General features: G+C 46.0%; 1 protein-coding gene across 1 annotated transcript in view; it reads right to left on the bottom strand.

Moving 5' to 3' along the window:
• The window catches only part of LOC144141591 (venom metalloproteinase antarease TserMP_A-like), a 73,351-nt gene extending 57,266 nt beyond the window's left edge, over positions 1-16,085 (bottom strand). The window contains exons 1-3 of the mRNA XM_077673135.1: positions 15,995-16,085; positions 2,636-2,814; positions 1,058-1,150 (exon numbers count right to left, since the gene is read on the bottom strand). Coding sequence (XP_077529261.1) covers positions 1,058-1,150; positions 2,636-2,814; positions 15,995-16,040 — 318 coding nt within the window. The 5' untranslated portion in view covers positions 16,041-16,085. The remainder of the gene's footprint in view (positions 1-1,057; positions 1,151-2,635; positions 2,815-15,994) is intronic.
• Between the last annotated feature and the right edge of the window lie 3,560 nt (positions 16,086-19,645).

Genomic DNA, 19,645 nt, shown 5'->3' with positions numbered 1-19,645 from the left:
CCGTCAACGTTTACCCAGAATCTGAAAGACATTAGGGGTTGTGCATACACCAAGAGTCGAATTTTGGCTACGTCCGCTGTGTTCTGACACAAAAGCGGAAGGGGGGGGGGGGGGGGGGGGGCAGGCGGCAATCTTAAATTAATTTGTTTTTCAAAGCAGCTCTTAAAAGGGCCATGCCGACAAAAGGCAAGTTTTTTTTTTTTTTCGAAAGATGTGTTTTATAGTGCCCCCAGCGCTTGTACGGAAGCAAACGATGCTTCATTCACTGAGAAACTCATCAAGTTAAGTTAAAGTTTTGATTCTCCCGCCAACTCGTGTGTTTTAACGACGTCTGAAATGCCATCATAAGAACGGTTCTGCAAGGTGTGAAGCGGAGTATGAAGCGGAGATTTGTTTACCGTTATTCAACCTAGATGGAGCCACTATACCGTGGGCGGCCGTTTTCTGCCTTTGTTTTTGATCTTATTTGTAAATGACTTGTTTCCCTTCAGGCAGAAAATAATCATTTCCTGAAACATCGTGCTTGCTTGACAAATAAGGTCACGTAAGATGCCGTCGCTTACGCCAATCGGTAAGTGTCGTCTGAGACAAACCCCAAGGAGCCGCAGTGCGCGCAGTACCAACAGCAGTACGCATCGGTACTTCTATGTTTACGTGTGCTTTCGTAACCTCCACTGTTTATCTCACTATTCTTGCGGCTATATAAAGAATGTGCCCTAAATGTAACTAACCGCAAATAGCTCGTTCGGCAAGCTTATAAGCTCTGCCTAATTGAGTTTGCTTTAGCCGGCCTCAGCCAATCGCAGAGATGGTGCGTATGACATCATAGGTTCTGTTGCGGGAAATTAGCTAGAGGATTGCATGGGCATTCACTTTTTTCTAATTATATAGCTGTTTTGAGTCAAGTGTACGTTAACAATGGTGTCAGTGTGATTCTAACGAGGCAATCTCTATCGAATTAAGTAAGCTCGTGTTTTGTCGGCATTGCCCCTTTATAAGTATCATTGCAGGAGACAGTGTGGTCAGCAGTATTACTTTGGTTTCGAAAAATACCCACCATTTGGACACCATTTGCACTTCTGGTCACGTGGAGTGTGGCAATTTTCTCTTCATCCTCGTAAAGATCTTTTTCAATTTCGGCCCCATTGTACTGTAAAGAAAAAGAACAATTTTAGGTTTCCACAGCTATTCACCAATCAATCGATGGAACTATCTCAGCCGTAAAAGTGTAGCATAGTTAAAAGGTAAAATGTTGTCCGGTTCCGCGTTTTGTAGTCGAAACAAGCCAGGAACACAGGGCGAAGCACTCCTTCCTGTGTTCCTGCCAAGTCTTCGCTTCAAACAGCGCTGTTCATCAGAAGTGCATAGCACTGACAAAGGACGAAGGCTTGGTTTATTTGCTGCGAACGTTTCAGCATTTTAACTGATGGTTTTGGCACCGCCACCCACTCGATCACCATCCACCGAAAATACAATTTGCGGAATAGTCGGTGTCTCGTTTTTCAGTCAGACACGCCGCAATTTCTTGAACTTGGCGCCATTTCTTGCGTGAGTCACGAAAGAAAAGTTTTCTTTATATCTGTTAATAATTTTTGAAGCCCAGTCTGCCAGAGAAGTATTTCGTGATCTAAGAAATACTCAGGTTTTTCTGTTAAGTGTAACTCTGGGTATTTTATCTATAGCCTACCAGCTGAAATCTTGTCACTGAGCTGATAATTGGAACTGCAGTCAAGATCAAATCTAATGAAGTCACCGGGGACCGCGAATAATTTTGTCAAATTGAGAACGTAAAACTGGGGATTTCGTTTTAGAAGCATTTAATTCCGCAAATTCGATGTCGAAAAGGAGGCGCGTCCCAGCTGCTCCCATGACTTCATAATTTGTGCGGTCGTCTCACTTGCCTTCCGCTGATTTGGCAACATGATAAAGTCCGCTGGCAAGAAAAGTGATTGATTTTTGTGAGCATTGTGCGGGCAGGCATTTCATAGTACTTCAAACGCGTCCTCACTCCCTTTGAAGCGACCAGCAAGGCGCGTCCATCGCCTGGCCTGGAGCGGGTACAGGAGCTTCAGCAGTTTCCGTCAGCATCCTCTGACACCTCTTGTGCGCCGGAAACTAAAATGAGACTGCTAAGTTCATCTCGTACAGCTCCGTAAGAACAAAGCTAGATGCCTCGTTTTTTTCTGAAGTGGCGCAATAATATTCGCGGTGTTCTGACGAAACACATGCGAAATTGCTGCTTTTTTAATGTCTCTGTTTCTCAAATTCTTCGTTAAATCGGGAACGGCGCTGAATCTATTTCGTTAGCTCGAGTTAATAAAAGCATTGAGCGGTATAGGCACAAGCGGGGGAATTTAAATTTGTTCGTTCGATCGGGAAATTCTTATGATTGGGTTTCGTGAGATCGAGTTTTGACTGTATTTGCTACGAAAGGGGAAGAAAATCATTCCGTTGTAAATACAACCGGTTTAAATTCCGACGTGGTTGTTTAATATTTAGTCGCAAAGACAAATTTGGTCAATATAAATTTATAAAAAAAACAGCTCAACGTTCGAAGAAAACTACATCTGCTTACTCGCAATCAATATTTGTAATACAAAAGAGTTTAAAAAATTGCCATTTGTCATATACGTACGAATCGAGTAGCTGAGACCCCATCTTCTTCCGTTACAACTCGGAGTTTCGGTGCGGCCACGGAGGCTTTCCGTAGGTTGAGTGTCAAATCGTCGTGAACATGCATAACCATCCTTCCATTTGAAGAGCGCTCTTCGAGAAGCCTGGGGTAAACAAGTCTTGGCTGGGGCCTCTGATATCCTGCACGAAGAGTATATTATCACCACCAGTTAAGAACGATATCCCACGCATGGAACATTTGGTGAAGAAAGGTGCATCTGTCAAAGCAATAAAGAGATCGTATTCAGCCCTTTTTTAGGGAAGGCCTGAAGACTTCTTTTTTTTTGTTTATTCATACTGTAACCCTCATTTGGGGAGTATTGGAAAACAAGATAATATACAGTAAAATGAAAGATTTCACGTTTCGTGTAGCCGCAAATACAATTCCTGCGATCACTCAAACTCTTTACCATTCTAGCTTGCAACATCATTCTCTAGAAATCTATTCCATATTTCTATGCAACACAAAAAAAAAACGTATGTATGAACACGTCCACAGAGACCTAAAAAGGCCTTATTGGGTCACTATGCCTCAACCAAGCTCCTTCTTTGTGGGTAGGTTGTGACATCCGTCTGAGTTCCCTTTTCTTGGCCCCTTACATTTTAAAACATTACTGCGAATCTCAGCTTTTCTCAGCGTATTTCCAGCACTTCCACGTTACATGATTTTAACATACTTTTGACATATTATCTCCTGCGGTATCGTGGGCAAATGAAGCGCACTGCTACTGTTTCATTTTTTTTATATTTTATGAAAGAATTATTACTCACTCTTTGTCTCTTTCGTTTATCACTCAGTAAATGCTGATGAGCACTCCAAACCGAAGAAACATCCTTCTGAACGGGGCGTGTAGAGGTCTTGTATGTAAGTAATTCATTACTTTTAGGGGCGTATGGTAGTTTTTAATGCGTACCTTTTTTCTGCACTCATAGCGCCCGTACGCAAAGGCGCACTGCAGAAAAGCAAACTTTTTCTGACGACGCTCGTGAAACGCGAGTCTTTCTCTGGTAGAAAGCCAACGTCTTCAAAGTCCCCAAGTAAAAGTCGGAAATCCAAAACTCTTAGCCCGAAACGCACTGCAGGGAAGGTAACTTACACAATGAGTTTGCACAAAGGCACATAAAGCGCGTTTCAGGGTGTAGATGAGCATTATGTGAGAATACGAGAGGAGAGGGTCCACAGCTACCAGAGTCCTACATAAGGAGAACAGTAAAGTACCTATAAGGGAGGGCGTCAGACAAGAAGACACAATGTCTGCAATAGTATTCACCGATGTTTAAAAGAGGTATTTAGAACATTTGATTGGGAACAGTTCGGCGTAAGGGTTAAGGTAGGATACCTGAGTAACCTCATATTTACTGATGACGTTGGCATGCCAAGTAACTCGGGGGGCGAATTGCAAAGCATGATTACCTCACTGGACAAGCAGGGTAGAATTGTGGGACTAAAAAATATTATGCAGAAAACTAAAGGAACTCTCAATAGCCACGGCAGTTAGAAAGGTTTGGAATAGGTGGCGAGGCAGTGAAAGTGGTAAACGATTATATCTACATAGGCCAACTAGTGATACTGGAACCTATCCACGAGGCAGAGATAATCAGAAGGATAAGAAGATAAGAATGGGTGCAGTGCATTCGGCAGGCATTATCAGATAATGAATGGTGGCCTACCATTGTCTCTGAAGAGAAAAGGGCGTAACAGCTGCATCCTACCCGAACTCACCTACGGGGCAGAAACTTGGAGGCCCACTAAAAGGGTTCAACTTCAATTGGCGACGACTCAGCAAGCAATGGAACGGAAGATTATAGGTGTAACGTGGATGGACTAAAAGAGAGAGGAGTGGGTCTGGCAACCAATGAGTGTTAAGGACATATTAGTAGAAATGGGCGTGTGCACGGCATGTAACGCGAAGGCTAGATAACCGTTGGTCATTAAGGGCAACCGAGTGGATCCGTAGAGATTGCAAGCGTGGCCGGGGGGTGGCACAAAATTAAGAGGGCAGATGAGATCAAGAAGTTGTCGGGGATAAAATGGTCGCAGTTAGCGTGGGATCGGGATATTTGGAGATGTAACCCTGAGGCGTTTGCCCTGCAGTAAGCGTAGATATGCTGCTGCTGCTGATGATGATTACATCAAGAGCAGGTGCACATAAACACTTTATCCCTTCCATATCCTCCGGAGTGGGTACGCCCCGAACAATTAATGGGCATCGTCATTGTTGGAACTTTATTCCGCGAGGACGAAGAAGTGATCGCAGAGGGGAGACGACGAGAACGATGAAGAAAGATGGCGGCGGTCAGACCTGTTCTGTATGTGATGTGATCTAAATACAGTTCTTTTCCTTTAACGAAGGCGTTGCAGTCGCGACATAGTGGTGTCGAAATCGCTCGGGATCAACGAACCATGGTATGTACCTCAACGGTTGCGACCAATGCCTGAAAAGAACTAATACCGAATTGATCATGACCGAACCACGAACGGAGCCTACCGAAGATCAACTATACCGAAAATGGCGCTTTCGACGCTATACAATTACGACGCTGATCTTCCAAGCGAAGGCTGCCATTTTGAACGCGGACTCAACACGTGAAGAAATTTCCGCCATTACCGACCGCCTTTACTATGAGTTCGACCAACTACGGAACATCGACCGAAACATCGAAGCATTTCTGGCTGATGCCCACGCTGAGCAAGAGTTTATGGACAGCTTTGAGTTCCGGGACTACATTGTAGCATGGCAATCTATACTGAAGCAAGCGATCCAGTTCCCACGAGGTGATCTCGATGTAGTGTGCCGCAGGTATGAACAAGTCCCATCTCACCTTAACATCCTTGCCACAGAACAACAAAACGTCAGTTGGCACGGTGACGCTTCTCGGGATGACGCGCCTCTTGAAACCTCAAACAGCTTCGTTACGTCCCCGTTGAATGGTATCGAAGGCTTAAGCAACGACACTGATGTCCATGAAGTTACACCGACAGCTACCGCGGCAAACCTGCGCAGGAAGAGTCGGATATGCGTGAAAAGAAGGGCCCACATCCCAATGTTGTGCCGGTCCTCCCGACACCGACCTACGCTGAAACAGTCAGTAGCAAGCGAGAGTGGAAGGATTCAACTTTCAAGTTAACTTCTCGCCTTCCTGACAGCAAGCATGATAAAATGACCTGCGCGGAAATGATGGACTGGTTCAATCAAGATTCGGCAACAAGCGACAAACGAGTCAGAACTATGACCACCGCTTCTAGCGAAGTCCCCAAGACAGTTATGGCGTCCACCTGACATGAAGGTACTCGCATCAATCAAGCCATGACTAACGAAACGTGGCTGAAGCAAGTAGTAAAATGCCCGACAAGGGACAAAAACGACATTCGCTCCATCGCAAGATTTACCTATAAGCTGTCTCGGCACCGACACAGGAACGTGGAGCAAACAATTCGCATCGCACAGGCCGCGCTCGGCAGACATCTTGGCCGTGGCCGCGGCAGCATCCGGTCTCTGGCGAAAGAACATTCCAGCGATGACAACCGCAACAATGGTTTTCCCGGACGTAATCATACTTGGAAATACCGGCGCAAGAACCGCCACCGAGGTGACCCTTTGCCCGGGATGACCGGAAACGGACCGTGTAGTAAACCACGCCGCTGGTGTAAGTACGGGCGCAAGGACGAATGCAAGGTATATCCTCTACGAGCCACTGTTTTTTTGTGCGCGGGGAGGTTGTTGGAACTTTATTCCGCGAGGACGAAGAAGTTATCGCAGATGGGAGACAACGAGAACGACGAAGAAAGATGGCGGCGGTCAGACGTGTTCTGTATGTGATGTGATCTAAATACCGTTCTTTTCCTTTAACGAAGGCGTTGCAGTCGCGACAACCATCATCATCAGTATCCAACCTAAGACGTTAGCGAATGAATCCCACAGGAGATTTTACTTTCATTCTACTCGTTTTCTGGAGGCAGAAAGCTTCACGTTAACGCCATCTTTGTCCTTAGACGAAGGGGCTTTCTATTTTGCCCGGTATAAAAAATATTTCTACAGGCCTTGTGTTTCTACTAGACAGCTAGTTAGTGATTTGAAAACTTAGTCTCTGGCAATCACTGAAAGAACGAGGGTGTAGGCTTTGATGTTGTAACAGTACAAAGTTAATTTTCTTCGGAGGTTTTCTCCAAGAAATATCCGGTTAGTGTTTTTTCTTGCGCGCCATATGGGCCCAAGCCTTTCGTCGCTAGCGCTTTTTGAATACTACCATCCTTCCCGAAAAGCTTCATATACACAGAATTTCGGAACGGAATTTTTTGGGTGCAGCCCTTTGGCCGCCGTCTCTCGGCTGAGCCACGTTTTCGACGTAAACGAGTGAACGATGCCAGGACAGCTAGTGAAAGAAAAAGCGAACGATGAAAAAAAAGCCAAGGAGGAGAGTTTCGCAAAATTGAGAGGTGAGGGCGGTTCGCCATGGTGGCGCGACCCAGCACTCTGAGAAAGTGTGCGGTGGAGGTGCGGAGGGGGCAGTATGCTGTGCCAAAACCAGGCGCTAGACAAGGGACGCTTGGGAAAAGATCCCGCCATCTCCACGAAGTGAATGATGATGAGAGGGGCGAAGCTAAAATGCTTATCGGTGACACCGTGAAACATTGTTATAGGTCTTCTTGACAGCGCGCACCATCTGAATGAGTGAAAGCCATAAGGCTCGTTCGTAGCCATGCTCGCGTCTCTATTTGTAGCGCAGCGGAAACTGCGCCACGTACCTCCCATCGCGGCCAGAGAGTCGTGGAATCGAAACCGGGCGCCGCCGCGTCAACACCACCACTCCTCGCTCGGAAAGCTTGAGACATGCCACCGCTCCGTTGACAAGCCCGTCGACGACGTCGATGTTTGTGGTGATTATGTAGGGCTTGTTTGGGGCGATGAGAATCTCCATGGGTAAGTTGGCGTATTCGGTATGTGATATTTTAGCGATCTTGGCCGTCACCTTCTGCAGAGCGTCTTGTGTCGCGTACCTCCGGTACTTGGTGGTGGTGGTGGTTCCAGTGAAATGGCGCATACCCATTCAGGGGGATTGGCCAGGAAATGCGCGCCTTACCGAAAGAAATTAGGTAATTTTTGTTGGGAAACAAAAATATTTAAATATTAGGATGGATGAGCAGTAGATGACTAGAGAAATAAAAGTAAGAAGATTAGAGAAAGAAAGAAAAAAAGGTTAAAAACGAACACCATTTAATGAAAATTGGAAGTAAGAAACACGAAGAAAGTGGTACAGAGAAGCAGTGAGCTGGGCGCGCATATTCTTGACAAGAAAATCCAGGTAAGCTAAATGTTGTCTAGCACGGCAGACGGCCCGATACCAGGAGGAATGAGTGCAACGCATTGCAAAGAACCACGTGGCAGAATCCCAGTTCCTTCGCCCCGAATGACAAAATAACTATAGCAGACAGCGGGAGGTTTAGCCGGCTGCATGTACTTTCTATATATCTCCGTCTTATCGAGGAGAACCATCGGCAGGAGAAGAAGAAATGGTCGATTGTTTCTGGTTCTTTACAAAAGGCGCATAACGGTGACAGGGCCAGATTAGAGCGGTGCAATTAATAATTTAAATTTGGCACGCGACAGCGAAAGCTAGTGAGGGTTACTTTACAAGCTCGCGACTGGCTTATGCTGCACTTCCATGACTACCGCAGGTGCTCGAGCTCCGAGTCGTCGTAAATAGAATCTGGCATGCTTTGAAGTAAGCGCAGCCTACGGAAGCGAGCCGAAGTTATGAGGGAAATGGGCGGCAGAACCTCCACTACTGGACCGCCCAATGCCATTCCCGCCAGAGCATCCGCCGATTCGTTAAGCCAGATACCTGCATGTCCAGGTACCCAGACCAAACAAAGTTCACGAAGGGAGGAAGGCGCTAAAGAAGCTAGGACTCGACGTAGGGGGGATGAAGCTGAAGAAGTAAGGGCAGAACAAACAGAAAATGAATCCCTGAGAATTATTGCCTGTCGTTTCGAGGAACCAAGCTTACGAAGGGCCAAGACTATTGCGAGAAATTCTGCGTGGAAAGATGTAGTAAGTTAGGCAGCCGGAGGGAAAAGGCCCTATCTAGACCGGGAGAAAAAATACCTACGCCTGCCCTCTCCTTCCGGACAGAAACATCGGTCGCAACAATGGCGTGGAATGGGAAACCGTTCAGGTGATCCTGTAGGAGGCCTGTTAAAAGGTTCAGAGGGAGTTATTTCGCGTTAGAGGGAAAGATTTTATCAAAGAAATATGGAAGTGCGATACTCTGTCAAGTACTGGAGCCGACAAGAGGGTCACATTTAATGGGCCAAGCAAAGATTGTACAAAGACCGCCTGTGGATGTTTGAACCGCGGCCATGAACTACCGAAGAACAACGAAGGCCATGTAACGAAGGCAGTTTGCGGCCTGGATATACGTATCTTCAGCTCGCAGGCGATGAATGACAACCTCTTTTTCTTCCTCTCCTCCCGGTTGGGTAGCAACGAACGCGTTGCACATTTTGACCTCTTCGTCCAATCTTTGGTTGGCCAATCCCAAGGGTGATCCTGCCACAATCATAAGCGTGGTGCAGAGTACAGCAGCAACGAGGGACGGGACAGAGCCCGAGCAAGAGGAGCTTCGCCCCTAAAATATGAGTGGGGCGTGCGCGTGACTATGATGTGCGTTCGCTGAAGACGCAGTTTGTAGTCCCTTCCTGCGACTCCCTTCGCGCCTCCGATGCAGAGGCTCATCATCACTGCCGTCGAGAAAACTTATGAGTGAGTGCTGCATCAGCGCACTTGTGCTGCGCCCAAATATCCCATTAGGGAGTATCGCAATCTCCAGCCAATTTTTTACCTTTGCTTACACACCCCCGGAATATAAACAGGCATATGTGTCCGCAACGCGTGGTAATCGAGTATGGTATCACGCAAACACAATTTACACCCGTTTTATGTCTGTATGACCTCAACGTCCTTAAGAATGCCATATATACGGAGTATACGGCCAACATACGCAGAACCTACGGGGCCATATTTCATTCAATAATTCAAAAAGTGACAAAACACATCGTCAAAGTTTCTATTCCGATAAATCAGTTCAGTTTTTTGTTTTTGGAAACGTTATCTGGAGAAGCTACACCCGGGTGTTAATTACACCATGTGAATTCCATGTTTCCAGGACATGTAAGGAAAAGTTTCACTATAGATTTAGCTCCGAATAGATAACGTACAACATTCATTCTTTTTCAGTAAAGCTCGCCATCTTCACAAGCACAAGAATAGTCTTGCTGTGTTAGGGCACATAAGGGGATAAAGGTGAGTACAAAAAAGGACTTTCTAATTGTCGCAGATACTGTTTCTCGGAAGATGTTCCAATGAATATTGGGCGTCCAGTTTATCAAAACGCTGGACACCTACCCTCTACCACAAGGGTATTGGCGGGGAGCAGTGAAGAGTAAGACGAACACTGTTATTGCGATTGTATGCAAATTTCTCATTCATAATTTTTTTTTTGCGGAACTTTTGAATTTATGCCACATGAATAAAGGGTCTGCATAATATTGTCATGGTGTGATAACGTAACTTTAATAAGCGATGTTCTTTTCAATATGCTGACGCAATTATATCGCGAATGCCCTTAGTCACATTCTTCGCTAGTTGCGGGCGGACAATTTTTGTCACTGCGCCACATTGTTCCACCCGTAGCACAAGGAAAAAAGAGTGGTTGATCCCTCATCTATAGGAACTAGCAAAACGCGGAAGTGAAGTGCACCTTCACAGGAGCAGTTGAATGTTTATTGTGCACCGATATGAAGTTGCACATCGCTATTTATATTTCGTCGGTACGACACTGTTTGACACATCAACGTTAGACACTGGATGGCACGTGTAGGACCATTGCATAAATCCGACTGAAAGCACAGGCGCGCGCAAACCGTCCGTGTGAACGAAACCAAACTGGTTGTCAGCGAATCGTTTCGTGAGCACACGGTCCGCTGCAGCGAAAGGATCAGCGGACCGGGACCGTGCCACGAGCGCGACATTCGCAAGTAGGCTTCGACCTTACTCCGTAGTCGTTGCCTTACAGGCTTCTTCGCCGGTTACGCTGCGCACCCCCATAAACGTAGGCGCTGCCATCGAGGCGGCAACTGTCGGCGCTCATTAGCGTCATAGTGCACTACTTCGCTTTCCTCTCCTAGACAGCAGCACCATCTGAAGGGAAAGATATAAGGCGCGTTTGTCGCCCTATTTACGCGTATGTTCAAAGCGCAGTCGGGAGCGAGATACGTACCTCCCGTTGCGGCCAAAAGAGTTCGTGGTTCAAATCCCGGTGCAGCCCTTCAATTGCAGTTTTTTTGGCGATGTCATTTACGTGACGGATATGACGTCAGTCAGATCTTGGTCGACCCCGGCATAAAGCACTTTCGTGTTAAAATAAGAGTGAGCGTGAAAGGGGAGAAAGGGTGTCAAAGCGAAGGATATGAACGGAAAAGGAAATAACAAAAAGAGAAGAGGGTGAGGAAGAGGATTGGGGAAAGGTTAAAAAGGGGAATGTGGAGAAGGAACGGGTAAGTTCAGTAGAGCCGCTGCTAGTAGAAGTAAAAAGGGAGGCAACATACTGGAAAGGAATACTGGTGGCTGTTGGGAAAGGCTGGGATACGGGAAGCTAACAATGGTAAAATGTAACGCTAGACACCTGTAAGGATGACTGACAGAGATTGGAATGCCAGTGGAGGCAGATCAGAGCTAAGATGGACGGCATCCACGCACAATGAACAATGAGGGTTAACCTGCCGTGAAGAGAAGCGCTATAATTAAAACACCAAGACGACATAAATATTCCCGCTCTTTTTTTGGGGGGAGAGGGGATGACAAACGTCATTACTCCGCTACGAAGGAGACGCGATAACAGCCAATGAAGAAAACACTGTAGGAGTATGATTATTGTAAAAGATAGAAAGGGGAGTTATGCCCTGAGGTGAGCATGCTGGTCATTGTTAAGAGTAGTAGAAATGTATAAATTACAGGGATCACAAAAGTACAAACTGTGGTAAGCACGCGGAATGCGTAAGGAAACGCGCAAAAAACGCCCAAGGATCAAGCGAACATGCACGTTCGAATTAACAGTTCTTGACTGGCAGTAAAGCAGGGCTCTTGGACATATGGCTATCTTATGCAGAATAAGAAGACGAAGGACTTTAGTTCCCGGTCAACGCGGCTGTTAGATACAGTGTTTTCTACCAGTGTCGCCAGCAAAATGGTAACTGGGGAATTTTCCTTCATTACAGAACTTCCTCTTGTCGACTGCCTAGTTCCTGTTCATCGACGGTTTCCGTTTAGAAGGTGTGACTATAGGGGCCAGCGTTAAGTACGAATACAAATGTTAACTGCTCAACGAACCGCTACGTAATACTCCCTGACAGGTTGCAAAACGCTACAAAACATTTGCCGGGTGCTTTGCTCAATTTAGTACGAGCCGTTTAATAAGCGGACTGTATTGTGTGCGCTCGACCTTTTACCCTTCACGCAGTTTATTTGCTCTGAAATGTTGACTCAGCTGATCCCCCATCACATGTGCGTGTTCACGCGTTTCGCCTGACGGGGTCAGTATATGTCCCGGTTTTTCTGATTTGGCTGTGTGAAATCGGCTTTGTTTCTGTATTGTCTTGAGTCCTGCTGCTAGAGAAAGACATTTAAACCTCAGTACACATAAAATACAATAAAACACAACAAAAGCAGGGGTTTTGTGAAGATTGCCACAGTTAAATCATACTGACGTACATCGAATCAAAACTGCCCAGCAGAAATAAGAAGTGGCATGTAACCACCCAAGCCACCAGCCCTCCAGCGTGAAGGAATGTAAACTGTAATATCGCATAAGTGCAGAAAACAGGGAACCGTCTGCGAAGGTAGAAACGGAGGGTGTATGACTGGTTTCGCGCGTTTAACTGGCTTAAAGGGGCACTGACACAAAATTTTGAAGGCGAGATAACTTCGCAGATAGATTGGTGGGAACACATATACATCAGCTGCAAAATATCAGCGGCGAATACAGCCTAGAACGTATTTAAAATCAATTTTGAAGTGTGCGAAACGCAACCGAACAGCCAGCAGAGGACCACGCGCAATTGTAAATAAACAGCATCCAAACACGTCACGAGTTTGTGTTTGCCGCTTCCGCACTACCGGCGTTTTTAGCTGGCTTGCCCGGCTCGCCGCTCCAATCGGAGGGCCGGAGGGCGGAGCTTCTGCTCTCGAGAACGAACGACCCGATCGTTGGCGGCGGAGGCGCCGTGATTTCGTCAGCTAATCGGGCAGCTGGCCGCGACCAAAGTTCTACAGCGATTCCAGGCACTCTGTTTCTATTACTGTTTATTACCATTGGATGCGACAATGCGCCGGAGGCACGAAAAGCCCACTGAGCTAGCCGCACGGTCGCTGTGCAGGCGGCGGCCACGGCCGCGAAGTGGCCCAGGCCAGCGCAGGTAGCTCGAGTGATAGCTTGTTACCGCTTCACGAAATTGTCCCCAAGTCCCGACTATGGTGGCTTACATGAGAAAGGAGTTAATGATGCGATGGCGGGTTGCATTAAAAATTGTCATCTGCACCGCTTACGAGAACGGCACTCGAATATCCGCCGCAGCGCTGAGCTGAACACATCTGTAGGCGGACCTGTAGGCAGACCGGCCGGCGTCTCTCAGCGCGCGTCTTGCCACCCACCGTCTCGAGCGTCGCGCGTCGTTCTTTAGCCGCGGTAGCATTTGCACTCGCAGCGCCTGCGTCACATCCACGGTCGCTTTTTAATTAAGCGCCTCACGTGGGGGCATTCGCAGAAACTGCCGTCGATGCGGATTCGACAGTGCTACGGCGGCTCTGCTCTGTGATATCCCTCCGACGGTCACGTGGTCAGCTTCGTTCACACAAAATCCACAAAATCCATCGTTTCGCGGCACTCGCTGAAACCGAAACTGCGACTGGCCGCATTGAAAATGCCTCTAATTAAACAACCGTCGCACGCTGAAGCAAATGAGGTTTCTGCAGGTTACAAGTAGGTCACTAGCTACTTATCGCAACAAAAAAAACAAGATGCAAAATTTTTGTGTCAGTGCCCCTTTAAGGGAAACATAATGAACATGCTGTGACCTTTGATTTCGAAAATGCTGAAACTGCTGCAAACAGTTCCACCTACAATCAGTTTGACGTATCTTGGTACGCAGTTTTGTATAATATAAGGGTAATCAAACGTGAAGTGTAAATTTTGGCATCACAAGGCATCAACCCTGGCAGATTGGGAGTAACGGTCAATACTGCCGAAAACGTTCGTTGCCGTTTCACCAACTTCCTTTCGGGAAGAAAAAAAAATATTTGCACCTTTCGTAGAAACCTCTTAACCGAATAAAGGTTCGTCGTGGCCCGGGATTTCAACCCGGCACCACGGTGAACGTTCCTTCAAGTGCAAAGGTACTGGAAAGTTGTACAGCCTTCTTTAGTAGCCGTAGGTGTTCATTTTAAATAGATGTCCATTCTTTTATTTTAAGAACCTTTCTCCGCCTAAATTTGTCAGTAATTTCTCATTTTATGCCTGGAGTTCTCACTCACCCTCTCAAGGAGACAGGGCAACGACAATAAGTTGGGTACCCACCGCGGTGGCTCAGTGGCGAAGGCTTTGTGCTGCTGAGCACAAGGACGTGGGTTCGATTCCCGGTCCTGACAGCCGTTTTCTCATGAAGGCGAAAAGCAAAAACGCCCGTGTGTAGAGATTTCGTTGTACGTTAAAGTTCCGAGGTGGTAAAAAATAATCCGTAGCCCTCCACTACGGCGCACCTCATCGCCTAAGTAGTTTCCGCGCGTTAAACCCCATAATCGACAATGACTTCGGTCATGAGACCTCGCGATCAATGTAGCGTTTTCCGTTTTGCTGCCATGCCTAGGTAATAAGGAAGATGCCAACAATGTAGCTATAATCCATGGTGATATATTGTGCTTGTTTTTGAGTGTCTTTGTCGGTTTTTTCTGTTTGTATTTATTTCTCCCTTGCTTTTTTTCCTCCGTTTTCCTTTTTCCTTTTTTTTTCTATCTATGTTCAGTTATCGCTATAAGTGAGTGCTTCTAACAGGAGTGAAGGCCACTGCTGCCTGGCGACGCCTCACAAGCCCACCTGTTGGCTTTGGCGGGCCCATTTTACCAATGTATGTACTCCTTGATAATAAATTAATATGCTTATTAAACAACATTCTTACATGCCCAGTGACTGGGATTGGCCTGTGGCGATAAAATCTGAGGAGAGAGGCTCACGGCGTTCTTCTCAATTGACGTAGGGTGCAAGGACTAACCGCCCGCTTGAAGCGGCACTTTATGGCGTTCACCTGGACTTTGAAGCTGTTGTGTTCACAAATGAGAAGTGCATAGGTTTAACACATTTTTTCTTGACCTCCATTATTGGCCTTAACGTTTCCACTAGGACCATGCCTCCGACTCTACAGATGTTCGCATTATAATGTACCGTTGGCGTAATCTAGTAGGACTGATGGTGCTGAGCCGTGTTTTTTGGTCGGCTTTATGAACAGTCGAAAAGTCTTAGCAAGAAGGACACCTACCACAGGAACGCGCACCTGTTGAAGCAGGCGGATCTGTCGGTCACGCTTATGTAACCTGACCAACATTAAGAAAACTGACGCAGATAATAGATGAGCTCACGCACTGGGATCGATTGACTGTAGCGACTAGAACGAAACCATGCTCTGCTATTCGGCTTTTCAGACCCCACATTGGAGAATATATCTAGCCTAAGCGCACGCACAATAACCGTTCGTCAGTTTTTGACTTACAAAATCCTGCTTACGACTTTTCGCCTTAGGCTTTAACCTTCTTCAATACCTTTCACATCGATTAACCAGAAATTATGAAAAATGGGCGAGCGTGAAAGCATTGCACGTGATGATGAAAAGCGTAGAAAATATATACTGCCATTTATGAAATCAACGTAGCATATGTACAACAACCTTACGATTAACTTTGAAACAAAACAGCATCCTTCACATACTTGCCAGCAAAAACATCAAGTATGACGAAATTATGTGCGTCATATGGGAAACAAAACCTGAAATCTGTTCCTACTACGATATCAGGCATTGATATTCGTGCACCAGAGCACACCACTGTAATGTCATATTGTCGGGTAAGCACTCGCTCTCACAAATTGCTGTAATTCTCTATTGCATTACGTTTTCCGTTCACGTTGCATAGTTTCGGGGTAGCAGCCAAATCGACACACCGTGTGCTTTCCATATTAGCTCTTCCCGCCAGAAAAAAAAAACACCCCGCTTGCTTACCTTTTGTGGCTGAAGCGAGAATGAAAACCACTACTACGCAGCGCATTTTGAAAACTTTGCTGACCACAACATGGGTAGCCAATCTATCTAGATTTTTATGTCAGGGAGGCAAAGGCCACCGACGTCACTTCCTGTCCCGGATGGAAGACATCGGCAGCGGTCACGCGCAACTATTGTTTGTGTGGCATAAAAAGCGTGATATTTTCGACATCACGCCCATTTCTAAAGGTGTCAGTTTTTGTTGGACACTGGCTGCTTCCGAGAAGTGCTGTTTATTGAACCCGGATCCCGGGAAGTCCTGCCTGTGATTCGGACAACCATATGGGGTCTGATTATTGATTCATTGTAAACGGGAAAACGAGAATAGTGTGTTGTTCTTCGTATTATAATTCACTTGATGGCGACTGAGAATAATGCGTTTGGTCAGCGCACTTTTGTAGAAACGCTAATTTTAATATTTGAGCGGCAATAAAGGTTTGAATGACTTTTTGTATAAAACAAAACCATCGCACCATTTCTCGCTTTTTGTTTTCTTTTGTCCGAGGGTGCAAAGTTCTTTTACTTGTTTTAAAATAAATAAATCAATCAGTCAGTTCACTCAGTTATTGCTTTCCCGCGGTTTTTGCGTGACGAAAAAGATCAAGTCAAAAATCTTGACGGGGGACTGGCTAAAAAGTGATTCGAAGCATTTCTAGCAAGAGAGGTGCTTCGGCCTGGGAGAAGCAGTGGAAAATATTGTCAAAATTTCTTAGGAAGGTGGCTGACCGCAGGGCATGACTTGAGGCTACTCCGACACTAATGTTGATGGTTTTCGGGTGGTTGTTGTATATGATTAAACACAGAGGTTTAAAGGAGCAATCGCAGTCGAGTTCATTATTGTTAGCCTTTGGACTATGCTTAAAATTATGTACAAAATTGGACTGAAATCAAAATTGAATTATCTGCCCAGACGTTCTAGTGAACGAAACATGTGTGCAATATTTCAGAGCTGGCGTTAAAACACGCAGTGGATTTAATGTTTGGTTTTGTACTGCGCCGATCAGGCGAGAGAGACGGCACCAGACATCTTGCCGCAACCCGAACCTGATTTTTATTCTCTGCGTGTGGCTCGGAATGCTCACACCAGCACCCGCGGTAGATGATGATGATGATGACGACGATCATGCTGATGAATCGTAGGCGATGTTGGTGATGTGCGCTGCTGTGGTGATTATGATGATGCCGCTGCAGTTGCTTAAACGCCTTCGACAAGTTCTAGCGACCTCTCATTTTTATTCACGATTGGCGACGACATTTGTCGTAAGGCGGGAACGCGTGCCGGGCAGGGAATGCTGTGCTACACTGCCCGTTTTCTGCATTACCAAGCACCTGCTCTTGCTGCGGGTGGTATATTTGCACTCACTGCAGAGAGATCCACCCACAGAAGCGAACCTGTTTCTACATTTCTGGCGCCGGTGAATAAGCAGCACAGAGCTGATAACATTTCTTATAAATTGTCTGTGAGGGTCTTGCAGCAGTAACATAGCTTCCTGAAGGCTTCTCGACCGCCGTTATACCAAGAGCACCGAGGAGTTATGTAATGTCCGGACGAAAACAAAGTTATCACAGCGTTGCAAGCCGCTTGCAGTGTTTTTTTGCGGAACGGTATTGTTCATCTGCTGGCTTAAGTTTCATGCAAGAGCTGAAATTACGTGTTTTCAAAAAAACATACATGGAATAACTAGAAAACCTTATAAGCTCGTCTTTTTGGCGTGCAGAGAAACAAATGAAGAACTAAGTTCAAATTTCGAGACAGTAGGAACCCCGTTCGTCTTGCTGTGTGCATTAGTTTGAAAAGTCCGGGAGAATTTACAGAATGCACGCTTTTGTGTTACTTAGAGCGGGTAGTTTTTTAGTATTCAGTGCTAAAAAAATTCACGCACCTCCACAAAGTGAATCATGACGAGTGGGGAAACACTGGAGATCGTTCTTACCTTAAATCGCCCGTACCATTCCCCACTCCCGCATGTAATTGAGTGACGAGTGTGTACAGTATATACAAATCCAATCCAATCCAATCCGATACAATTCAACTTATTCCAATTCAATCCAATCCAATGCAACTGAATCCAACCCAATCCAAACCAATCCTATTCAATCCAATCCAATCCAATGCTACTCGAGCATGCGCCACACTGCGTGCACGGACGCCAAGGGCAAGCCACGGACAAAGCGAGGTCCTAGGATTCTTCGCCCCTAAAAGACTAAAGAGGGCCAAAACTTTATCTTGGCTTGGAACATGAGTTCGTTACGAACTTTTGTTCAAAGGAGTTGATCACGCCAAAAAAAATCTTAATGCACTCATAGGCGGACAGTGAAATGTTTGCGTTGTGTTGCAGAAGTAATGAATGGGGAACCACCTCTCAATTTTGCAGCATGTTCAGGTTTGCGCAGACAGTTTGCGCAAAGTGCAGGCAAGTTTCCTATGAGATGTAATAAAATGGCGGTTACAGTATGGATGGATACTTATTGTTGTTTTAAACTGGCACATGCTTTTTGCGGTTGTTCTTTTGCTGAGCTATTTCTTCAAAGTACATTTATCGCTTTTAAGTACATCCATCGCTTTCAGTACATTTACCAAGTACATGCAGAAAATCTAGACGCCAGCCTCAAGATATACAGTGCACAGCGAGCAGTCCATGCAATCGGCCTTCTGTATGGTTTTTCTTGAATAACGATGTGTTGCGCTCGTTTTCAGCAGTGAAACCAAATTTCATCATAGCCCATATATGCACTTGGTTTTAAATATAAAATTAACTGAGAAGTTTCATGTGTGTTTACTGGTTGCGGAAAAGTGATCTAGCAATGTTTATGCCTTTCATGGGGTCAAGCAATACTTTCCCTGACGGAGTCTGCATTAATTTAGCAGTCACCATAGCAAAATAATTATTAAATCCTTCTGAAACCGCACTGCTACTCGTTACCGTGCTTTCATCGACAACTAGTTTCCTTAGGTGTTCGCCGTGCAGGTTTTGTTTAATGCAAAGTTAATAACCTTTCAGGTTGCACTGCCGTTCCCATTTGATTGGTGTATTCTCAAGTGGAAATAGACGGAGGCGGCGTAGCTTGGTTCGGGGATGCCTTGGCCAATTTAACAACTGGTACCGGTGGTGCGCATCCAGTATCACGGATGTACAAGGAGCTTCGAACTATTCTTCACTGCTAGTAGGGCTTGTGTCTTTGTCGAGTGGGTTATTCACACACGCTTATTTTGTATCAGTGGAAAAGTTGTATTTCTGACAGCCAGGAATTTGAAAGCGTTCACAAAGCTGCAGTTGTTCAAGGCTGTAAAAGAGTTACGTTCTGATGTTTCAGACGCGCTGAGAACGCAAGAGGTTGTACGGGCTACACTCCCTGTTGTGATTGACGATGACGAGCTGCCGCAATGCATTGAGCTCGTTGATGAGTTGGAGACCATAAATGCCAAGCTCCAGAGCCTGAGTGCCAACGACAAAGGGTTCGGCAGGAAGAAATGAACTGACTACAGAGACTCGGGAGAGAGAAACGAGAGCGTAAGTTTGAGCCAGAGAGGTTCCAGCAGAAGGAAAAAAAGCAGCAGATACAGCTCCAGCAGCTCGAGCTAGAATTGTCCCGCACTAGAGGTCAAATTGA

The sequence above is a fragment of the Haemaphysalis longicornis genome, unplaced genomic scaffold (genome assembly GCF_048455015.1).
Source record: "Haemaphysalis longicornis isolate Haplotype H1 unplaced genomic scaffold, Haemaphysalis longicornis Haplotype H1 scaffold_6, whole genome shotgun sequence".
Taxonomy (NCBI): Eukaryota; Metazoa; Arthropoda; class Arachnida; order Ixodida; family Ixodidae; genus Haemaphysalis; species Haemaphysalis longicornis.
The sequence above is the reverse complement of the archived record's forward strand: the minus strand, read 5'-3'. Positions and strand labels throughout refer to the sequence as shown.